The 10,769-nt window shown below is 52.8% G+C and overlaps 1 protein-coding gene across 1 annotated transcript; it reads right to left on the bottom strand.

Moving 5' to 3' along the window:
• Positions 1-4,606: 4,606 nt before the first annotated feature.
• Positions 4,607-6,769, bottom strand: CDKN2D (cyclin dependent kinase inhibitor 2D). Its single transcript, XM_056847889.1, has 2 exons — positions 6,614-6,769; positions 4,607-4,966 (listed from the first exon to the last, which is right to left on the bottom strand). The coding sequence occupies exons 1-2, from the start codon at positions 6,767-6,769 to the stop codon at positions 4,607-4,609; spliced, it is 516 nt and encodes a 171-aa protein (XP_056703867.1).
• Between the last annotated feature and the right edge of the window lie 4,000 nt (positions 6,770-10,769).

Below are 10,769 nucleotides of genomic sequence, written 5' to 3'. Positions count from 1 at the left end.
AGCGCCACTTGGTCTTAATTATAAATTAGCTAAGCTGGAATTGTTTTTATATTGTAATATTCTATTGTGTTGTATAATGTGGTTTTATTGTATTAAATGGGATGTTAGCTGCCCTGAGACCAGCCTTGGCCGGGGATACAGGGCAGGGTATATTTTTTTAAATGTATGAGGTATACCAATGCAGAAAACTGTTACAAAGCAATACAGCAAGAGTGAGGTAGTCCCATACAGTTATGTTCATTTTACCTTGAGAAAATGTTCAGTAAGAGGCCTGCTTGGCTTGGGAATGGGATGTCTGAATGGGGGTGTTTTCTCCCGTATGTTCCTGCCTGGGAATTAAGATCACAGGGAGGGGACCGCCTCACTGTCCCACCAATCAAAGAAGCTCGTTTGGTGGGTACACAAGGCCTTTTCGGTGGCAGCCCCAGAGTTAGGGAACCACCTCCCCTAGAAGGTGTGCCTGGCCCCCCTTGCTTTCAGTCTTTAGGAGGCAGCTGAAGATGGTATTATTTAGGACCACATTTGATTAAGTTTACTAGCCGTCCTAAGTTGTGATTTTAAATTTTGGTTTCTATGTTTTTCATGCATTTTATGTGGCTTTTTTTCTGTATCGTAAGTTTTAAATACATGACTTCTTGCCCAAGAGCTTTTACCTGCTCCAGAGACGCCGCGACTCAGCTTGGGCCAAAGTCTGCCATGGAGGGGCGGGGCTCTCTCCTCACCCCCAGGCATTTCAGGACTGGCTTTGTTTAAGCGCCACTTGCCCCTTTCTAGCAGACAGCGGCTGCTCCCCGACGCTAATCCCCGCGGCTCAGCTGTTGGTGGTTTCCTGGCAGATGCCACATGCGTGGCACGGACGCCCATTCTGAAGAAGCGAAACAGGCCCAGCTGTTCCTTTGTTTAAAGCTCCTGCTATCTTCTCTCCGGCCTGTCATCTGCAGCCCCGCGTGGCACACTGGTGCGCTTGGCCAAAAGGCAGACGGCTGACTTGGCAACGTGCCTGACTGCTTTCTGTGCCTCTGTTAGTGGGTGCCACGCCCGGCAGCTGGTTCAACATTCCAGGAGATAAGTGCCGGGTTACTGACCGTAAGCCTACATTTGTTGTTTTGCGAGGTCCCTCCTTCCTTATCCACTGTACTCCGGAGAATCCAACCCGTTCCTTTCACCGGTGCCCGCCTGGTGCAAAACCTCCAATATGTTTTATTTATTAGCCCTCCGGCTGCTGAATCAAGTCGCCAAGGGGAAGTGGCAGAGCTGGAAAGAGTTAAGCTCCTCTTCCCCACACCTGGGAGAAGCGGGAAACTGGTCCTAAGGCCCACAAGAACTGCAGCAGCAGCCTTTATAAACATATCACGAGGGCAAACGGGTTCCAGATTTTGTCAAGATACTGCACTTATAGGGCTTTCTACAACATTGTCCTTCCAGGAGAGGGGAGACGCAACCACGGAAACTCTTCCTGATATGGGAAGGAGAAGGATGTGGGAATTCAGAAACCGTTATGACCCCATAGGCAAAGAAAAAGAGTTGGCTTTTATATGCAAACTTTCCCTACCACTTAAGAATCAAACCGGCTTACAGTCACCTGCCCCTCCCCACAACAGATACCCTGTGAGGTAGGTGGGGCTGAGAGAGAGAGAGAGCTCTAAGAGAGCTGTGACTAGCCCAAGGTCACCCAGCTGGCTGCATGTGGAGGAATGGGGAATCGGACCCGGTTCTCCAGATCAGAGGCCACCGCTCCAAACCACTGCTCTTAACCACTACACCACGCTGGCATGGCCTATTGACTCTTGAAAGCTTATGTGCTGGAAGCCTTATTGGTCTTTAGGGTGCTACTGGATTCGAATCTCGCTCTTCTAGGGCTGTTCTGAAATTCCCATCTTTGAAGTTTTGCATTAGCTGCTTCATCTGCATGAGATTCTGCTGCAATTGAGATTGTTTGCAGGTCCCTTTTCTTGCAAGCCCTCCTCCTAGGAGTCAACCTGAGGTCACTCCCAGGGAAAGCAAGATCGTGAAGCTCCTCCCACTTTCACACCAAGGTGGGCAAGGGGGCGTCTGGAGAGATGACCCGTGTCTGACCCAGGGTGTTGCGCCAGGAAGGAGTACGGTTGCCAACCTGCGGGGGCAGGGAGGCTGGACGTCTCTTGGAATTACAGTGGCTCTCCAAACTAGATATCAGTTCCCCTGGAGAAAATGGCTGCTTTGGAGGGTGGATTCTATGGCTTTATGCCCTGCTGAGGTCCCTCCTCTCCCCAAGATACACCCCCAAATCTCCAGGAATTTCCAAACCCCAAGTTCAGAAGTAGTTGTGAATTTCCTGCGTTGTGCAGGGGGTTGGACTAGATGATCCAGGTGGTCCCTTCCAGCTCTATGATTCTAAGTTGGCAACCATAAGAAGAAGACTGAGAGGGGATCTGAGAACCATTTTCAAGTACTTGAAGGGCTGTCATATAGAGGATGGTGCTGAGTTGTTTTCTGTTGTCCCAGAAGGTCGGACCAGAACCAACGGGTTGAAATTAAATCAAGAGTTTCCGTTTAGACATCAGGAAGAATTCTCTAACAAAGCTGTTCCTCAGTGGAACAGGCTTCCTCGGGAGGTGGTGGGCTCTCCTTCCCTGGAGGTTTTAAAGAAGAGATTAGATGGCCATCAGTCAGCAATGCTGATTCTATGGCCTTAAGCAGATGATGAGAGGGAAGGCATCTTGGCCATCTTCTGGGCATGGAGTAGGGGGTCACTGGGGGCGTGGGGGGGGAGGTAGTTGTGAATTTCCTGCATAGTGCAGGGGGTTGGACTAGATGACCCTGGTGGTCCCTTCCAACTCTATGATTCTATGAGATAACTGGTGAAGCAAGATCAGCAGTTGTGGATGGAAGCACCAGGAACTGATCTCAGCAACAGAGTCAAGGTTTATAAGTTACGAAGTAGCTCAGAGTCTTGCTGGAGCCCGTCTGCATCTTTGGTGTACGCCGCCCCCTCGGTGTTGAACATTTCAAGCCTGCCTCATAGTTGCATGGATGTATCTTCTCATTCTTCAGGCCCCTGCCCAACCTTGGGAGGAAGATTCCTGCTTTGTTTCTAGATCAACCCCCCCCCTTGAGTTTTTCTACTGGAAACGTAAACCATACATGAAGTCAGTGCAGGGGTCCCCAACCTTTTTAAACGCGCAGGCGCATTTGGAATTCTGAGACGGGGTGGTGGGCGCAAACACAAAATGGCTGCCGCAAGAGGTGGAGCCAACCGCAAAGTGTCAGAGAGCAAGGTTATGCATAACTCTCGTAGTGACTCTTCAGCATATAAGGCAGAAGCTGAGAGCCAGCGTGGTGTAGTAGTTAAGAGTGATGGACTCTAATCTGGAGAACCGGGTTCGAGTCCCCACTCCTCCACATGAAACCTACTGGGTGACCTTGGGCTAGTTACAGTTCTTGCGGAACTCTCTCAGCCGCACCTACCTCACAAGATGTCTGATGTGGGGAGAGTAAGGGAAGGCGATTGTAAGCCAGTTTGAGACTCCTTAAAGGTAGAGGAAATCGGGGTATAAAAACTAACTCTTCTTCTTTTTCCCTGTGAGAATTCTGTGATCCAAAGCTTTACTAACAAGGCGGAGTAAGAGTGGCGTGGCCACGCTCCAAAGGAACAGGGCCGTCTTCTCAACAAAGTCGGGAGGCATTAAAAACATTTCACGTCGGGGGGAAAAAACTCTCCAAGATCACTGGTCCAATAAGCCATGGACTCCACGTTTTTAATAAGTAAATTCATCATTCCATAAAACAAACCCTTGCAAATCACAATAAATAAAAAATAAAAATTTCCTTCCTTAGAAATCTACTATATACATAGCTCAGATCCACAAATTCATTACAGGGAACAAGCTGGCGGAGAAAAAAAAATCAAGCATAAAACATTTTAGTCAAATATAACAGATTCAGAACACACTTTCAACGAATGTGCAAAGGGCAGAAATAGCTAGTCAGAGGCGTGGTGGAAACAAGCCGCTCTGACTAGAGAGGCTGCAAGGTCCCACAAATTAGGAAAAGCTTATAGGGCGGGTGGGGACTTCAGATGTGATGGGCAGACAGAATTGTATCCGGTTAGGGGCTGATTTCTGGATCTGTATAAGGGCAGGGGTGGGGCCATACATCCAGTCTGCGCATGACAGCACGCAAGCCAATTTCGGAAGCCCAAAACACCAACTGTTCCCCAAAAAGCTGAGAGGGAACAGAGATATCCCCGGCCAAGCAAAGCCGTCCCGCTGTTTTCTTGGGGGCTCTTTATGTCAGCGACACCCCCGTGCCAATATAATGCTACTGGGAGCGACCGGAGGCTCATCGCAAAGAAGAGATCGTGGAACGGGAATCGAGGGCCAAAGCGCACTGCGCGCATCTTGAGCGCAAGCAGAGTGGCCCACCGGAAGGGGTACCTGGCTCTTGGGGAGCCGGCACGGTTCAAAAGCACAGGAGAATCGAGAAGCAAGAGGAGAGAACCCACAAAAATAATATAAATAGAAACAACACTCAAGGTAATTGAACACAGAGCATGAGGTAGGGAGGACAGAAGAAGCCGCCTCTGAGCCTGGGTTTGAGGCTGGCGCTGACCCAACAAACGGCCGGTTCAAGCGAGGCTGGAGAAGCGCTGCTCGAGGATGCCCCGGATGTCCGTTAGCCCCAGACGTTGCGCCAGCTCCAGCGGCGTCCGGCCCTCGGCGTCTCGGTGGTGCAGGTTGGACCGAGGCGCCAGGAAACGCACGATATCGGCGTGCCCTTCCCGGATGGCGACGTGGAGGGGCAGAGAGCCCGAGGCATCTGGGATGTTCACGTCAGCGCCGTATTCCACCAGGACGCTCAGGGTGTCGAGGAAGCCGGTGCGGGCGGCATCGTGGGTGGGGGCCGTGCCCGATGCATCCTGGACGTTGGGGTTCGCCCCTTGCTTCAGAAGCTCCTGGGCTACGAAGATGTTGCCGAACATCATGACCTGAGGGCGAGACCGGAAAGCAGGAGGGGTTAGAAGCGGGGAGGAGAATTCACCACCCGGTGTGGTCCGAGTGGGGCAGGCAGGCAAAATCCAAAGCTGTTCTCTGTCCAAAAGCAGCAACATAAAAAGAGCATCTCGCCAGGTTCCAAAATACTGCAGTGCTGCTTAGTTCTCTGGCATTCAAGCTCTCTTGGGGAGGGGCCGTGGCTCAGTGGTAGAGCATCTGCTTGGCATGGAGAAGGTCCCAGGTTCAGTCCCCGGGCTCTCTGCTTAAAGGGACCAGGCAAGTAGGTGATGTGAAAGACCCCTGCCTGAGACCCTGGAGAGCCGCTGCCCGTCTGAGTAGACAATACTGACTTGGATGGACCCAGGGTCTGATTCAGTAGAAGGCAGCTTCGTGTGTTCATGTGTGTTCTACTCCCCACCCCCCAGACACACACACATGAAGCTGCCTTATACCGAATCAGACCCTCGGTCCATCAAAGTCATTATTGTCTACTCTGACCGGCAGCGACTCTCCAGGGTCTCAGGCAGAAAAGGGTCTTTCCCATCACCTACTGTCAGGTCCTTTTAAACTGGTTATTGAACCTGGGACTCTGCGCCTGCCCAGCAGAAGCTCGACCACCGAGCCACAGCCCACAGCAGAACATAAAAGCATAAGTCTGCTGGATCAGACCGAGGCCCATCAAGCCCAGCAGTCTGTCCACACAGTGGCCAACCAGGTGCCTCCAGGAAGCCCAGTAGCAAGACGACTGCAGCAGCACCATCCTGCCTGTGTTCCTCAGCACCCAATATAATAGGCCTGCTCCTCTGATCCTGGAGAGAATAGGTCTGCATCACAACTAGTATCCATTTTTACTAGTAGCCATGGATAGCCCTTCTCCCCCATTAACATGCCCACTCATAAGAACTTAAGAAAAGCCCTGCTGGATCGGATCCATTTTGACTAGTATCCATTTTGACTAGTGGCCATGGATGGCCCTCTCCTCCATGAACATGTCCACTCCCCTCTGAAAGCCTTCCAAGTTGGCAGACATCCCCACATCCTGGGGCAGGGAGTTCCACAATTTAACTACGCGCTGTGTGAGGGAATACTTCCTTTTGTCAGTTTTGAATCTCTCCCCCTCCAGCTTCAGCAGATGACCCCGCGGTCTGGTATTACGAGAGAGGGAGAAAAGCTCCCCCCTGCCCACTCTCTCCATACCAGGCATAATTTGATAGACCTCCATCATGCCTCCCCTTAAGCGCAGGAATGGGAAGAACAAAGCAAGCACCGCAGGAGGCCAGCCTGGAAGGGCCGGCTCGGGGGCGCTGCCCCTGCACCTACGGGCGGTGGGGTGGGGGATCGCGCCTTGACGGTGGTGGCCCCCTCCCTCCCTCCCCCCCCAAGTGACCCCGCAGCCCGCACCGGCTCACAAAGCCGGGCGCCTCGCCTCGGTCCAGGGGAAAGAGGCAGCCGGAGGGGATCCCCGCCCAAGATCGGGGTTGGCTGCACGTGAGAAACGGGCCGACCCGCAAGAGTCGCGCATGGGAAGAGATCCCCGACAGAGGTGGGGATCCCGGCGGCCGGAGCCAGGGAACCGTCGGAGCAGCGCCCCGCAGGGCTGGCCCCGTCCGTCCGCCCGCCCGCCCAGCCCGCCTGCCTACCTGCAGGGCCGTCTTTCCGAAGCGGTTGTGCGCGTCCGGGTGGGCCAGCTCGTCCTGCAGGAGGCGCCGCACCTCGGGCAGGTCCCCCCGCGCGGCGGCCCCGCTGAGCCGGTCGCCGGCGCGCAGCTCCTCCCGCCCCGGCGGCGGCGGCTGCATCCTAGACAGGCGGCGGGGGCCGGGAGGGCGCTCTGCACATGCTCAGGGGACCCTGGCAAAGGACGCGTCCGGGATCCGCCGTGCGGGCAGCGGCTCCGCCCTGGTGCTGGCCCGGCCCGGGCAGGCAGGAGGCGACTGTCAAGCCCCGCCGCCGCCGCCCCGCCGCCGCCCCGCCCCGTCGCCGCCCCCACGTGCCCCGGCCGCTGTTTGTTGTGCCGCGCCGGCCCGGGGGATACACTGTAGCCGACCCGGCGTTCTGCGGCCGCCCCCTTGCCGCGCGCCGCGGCCAATCGGAGGCCGGCCGCCGCGCACGCCGACTCCGGATTGGCCGCCGGCGAGCGGACTCCGGGGCGTGGCCCCGCGATTCAAATGCTACTTCGGGCGGGAAGAGGGCGGGCTGGGCGCGCGCGGGGGGGGGAGGGGAGGGCGGACGGGACCCCCTCCCCGCTTGGCGCCTCCGGCCGGGGACGTCTCTCCGGGATGGAGGAATGAGCAGCCCGTCCCCCCTTGCTCTGGGGCGGGGGGGAGCTAGCCTAGGGTTGCCCGGTCCCCCCTAGCCACCGGTAGGGGGGTGCGGGAGGTGGGGTGAGTCAGAGTTGCTGTGGCTCAGCGGTAGAGCCTCTGCTTGGCATGCAGAAGGTCCCAGGTTCAATCCCCGGCGTCTCCAGTTAAAGGGACCAGGCAAGGAGGGGATGGGAAAGACCCCTGCCTGAGACCCTGGAATTGAGGGGGAGGGGTAGAGGTGCTGATAGGGAGAAAGTAAATCCCTTTGAAATGTGGTGTTGGAGGAGGATGTTATGGATACCCTGGACTGCCAAAAAAACAAATCAGTGGGTTTTAGATCAAATCAAGCCTGAACTGACCCTAGAAGCTTAAATGACTAAACTGTGGCTGTCGTACTTTGGTCACATTATGAGAAGACAAGAGTCACTGGAAAAGACAGTCATGCTAGGAAAAGTTGAGGGCATCAGGAAAAGAGGAAGCCCCAACAAGAGATGGGCTGACTCAATAAAGGAAGCCACAGCCCTCAATTTGTAAGACCTGAGCAAGGCTGTCAAAGATAGGACATTTTGGAGGACATTGATTCATAGGGTCATCATGAGTCGGAAGCGACTTGACGGCACTTAACACACACACAGTGTTGTCAGATCCAGGTTGGCAAACCCCTGGAGGTTTGGGGATATGGAGCCTGGGGAGGGCAGAGACCTCAGTGGGGTACAATGCCCTAGAGTCCACTAAGGTTGCCTGGGGAGTTCACTAGGGTTGCCAGGTCCCCCCCTGGTCACCAACAGGAAATTGGGGGGTGTAGAGGTGCTAGATCCAGGTTGGGAAACCCCTGGTGGTTTGGGGATATGGAGCCTCGGGAGGGCAGAGATCTCGGTGGGGTACAAAGCCCTAGACTCCCACCCTCCAAAGCATCTGTTTTCTCCAGGGGAACGGATCTCTGTAAACAGCTGTAATTGGGGGAGATATCCAGGCCCCACCTGGAGGTTGGCAACTGTAGGTGGAGACCAGCCTAACTTGGTTAATGTAACGTTATGAGGTCAGAAATTACCCCCCCCTTCCCAGCCCAGGGGTGCATCTGCCCTAGTCAAACCCAGAGGCAAAGATGGTGTGGGAGCTGCCTGTGGTTATGGCAACAGGAGGGATTCCCCAGCCATTGGGGGAGGGAATCTCTCCCCCCCCCCCAACTCTTACTCAGTTATCAAAGTGAGCCTCCAATGAAACAGGCCGCCTGTCAATCAGGCAGGGCTGTAATCTGATTTACAATGAGGCATTTTGGACCAGTTGATGTTTCTGAGCTGTAATTCAGGGGTTCCCAGGTCCCACCTGGACGGGGGCAGCCACCAAGCTGTCAGAGTATCAAGTTGATTGTAATAATCTGTGAGAGCTGTCAGATCTTGGAGATCTGAGAGGCCAAAGATGATGTCAGTAGAAGCAATAGCCTTGCTGGTACCAAAGGGAACTGCAGGAATCCAGATCTGGGCAGTTTGCTGATGTAATGCTTGGGAAGGTCCACAGGTGGCCTAATGCAGATCAGGTGCAGTGGGTGTATATAAGGCTGTGTAACTGCTTCTGTAACACACACTCAAATACAAATCAATTATAGCCTGGAAGTAGTCGTGGAGAAGTGTACGTGATGGTATGTTTTATCTGTGCACTGTAAATAAAAGACACTGTTTCTTATAAAGCAAGACTGCTGGTGGTTATGTCCTGGAGGAACTCCTAACCCGCTTGCTTCCACGTCACAAGCTAGTCTCCAGGTTCAGCCTGGAGATCTCCTGAAATCCAGCTCCCCCGGGGGAAATGGCTGCTTTGGAGGGTGGGCGTTATGGCATTATATTGAAGGCTGAGGGTCCCTCTAACATTTGGTTGCCGGGGATTGAACCTGGGACCTTCTGCATGAAAAGCAGATGCTCTACCCACTCAGCCACAGCCCTTCCCTGAGCAAAGTATATCCTATATTGTCTAAGTTTTGGAAATATTATTCTAACACACGAGGGTCGGACTAGATGGCTTGTGTGACCCTTTCCAACTCTATGATTTCCATATAAAGCTTTAAATTTATCATTTTAACGGTACCTACTTTCCCCCTAACTTAATATTTGCTGCCACTGAGAAGTAAAATCAAATATTTTAATCATTTATTTAAGTAAAGCATGCTATATGAGTTCACGCACTTCACCACACTGGAAAAATTTCCACTGCTTGTTTCCCCCTAGAGAATCTCCATCACTTGTTGTGGTTGCTTTAAGCCAGGGTTAAAATCCATGTTATGGCCAGGAGAGGAAATCTTATTAGTCTCTACGGTGCTACTGGACTCAAATCTAGCCAATCATACTGTTTGACAGCATGCCTCTGAACACATGACGCTGCCTTATACTGAATCAGACCCTTGGTCCATCAAAGTCAGTATTGTCTACTCAGACTGGCAGCGGCTCTCCAGGGTCTCAGGTAGAGGTCTTTCACATCACCTACTTGCCTGATCCCTTTAACTGGAGATGCCGGGGATCAAACCTGGGACCTTCTGCATGCCAAGCAGATGCTCTACCACTGAGCCACAGCCCCTCTGGTTCGACAGATGCAGGATAACATTCAGATAGGAAAGCAGTTGCCAAATATCTTCATTTGACATGATTTGCCCTTTTGACATGGCTAATTAAGAGCTCTTAAGAACACAATAAGCAGCATTCGGTTTATGGACTACTGTCCAAATATAATTAGGACTTCAGCCTAAGGTGACTAGAGGAGCAATTGATTTGTAGGAACTGGCGAACAGGGCAGCTCAAATAACCACCAACATGTGTAGTCTATTGTAGATCAGGGCTCAGGTGAATCAAGGAGAGAGCACCGCAAAACAGAAGGAAAGGGATGAGTAGAATGATATACATTATATCCATCGCCCTATTACAATTTATTGATTTCACTTGCATTTATAATTTATCATGATCTCAGGAGAAGGGAGGGGAGTACTACCTGTCTCAATTATCTTCACAATCACCCCACAAGTAGGCAGTTTCTATTCTCAATTTATAGATAGCGAACTGAAGTGAAGGGATAACTTCATAGGCCCTGAACTTATGGTGGAATACCGACTTCTAGGCCGAATTCTTCGCGCTCTTCCCACCTCCTCTTCAACTGGCACCAGAACAGGATTTCATACAATCATGGGAAATTGCGAATCTGGTTTCTGTCGGGCTGAATTCTCTTCTATTCACCACCTACAAGGGAAGGCAGAACTGATCGCCTCCCGGTTGGGCTGCCAGGCCAAACCCAAAGGACACAGGTGAGGGTGTCCTGTCTGTTCTTATTCTGATACCCTCCAGAGGACGAACGTTTCAGGAAGCCTTCCACCAGGGAACTGCGGAGAGGATGCTGACATTTCACTAGAAGCAATTCCAGTTCAGGCAGGGAAGTCGCACAAAAATAACTCAACCAACGAAGACAGGGGCTCTTGTGTTCCTTTCAGGCAGTGCACGGATAGTCCCAAAAAAATGCT

Source organism: Euleptes europaea, chromosome 4 (assembly GCF_029931775.1).
Source record: "Euleptes europaea isolate rEulEur1 chromosome 4, rEulEur1.hap1, whole genome shotgun sequence".
NCBI lineage: Eukaryota > Metazoa > Chordata > Lepidosauria > Squamata > Sphaerodactylidae > Euleptes > Euleptes europaea.
This window is presented reverse-complemented; position numbering and strand designations above follow the sequence as displayed.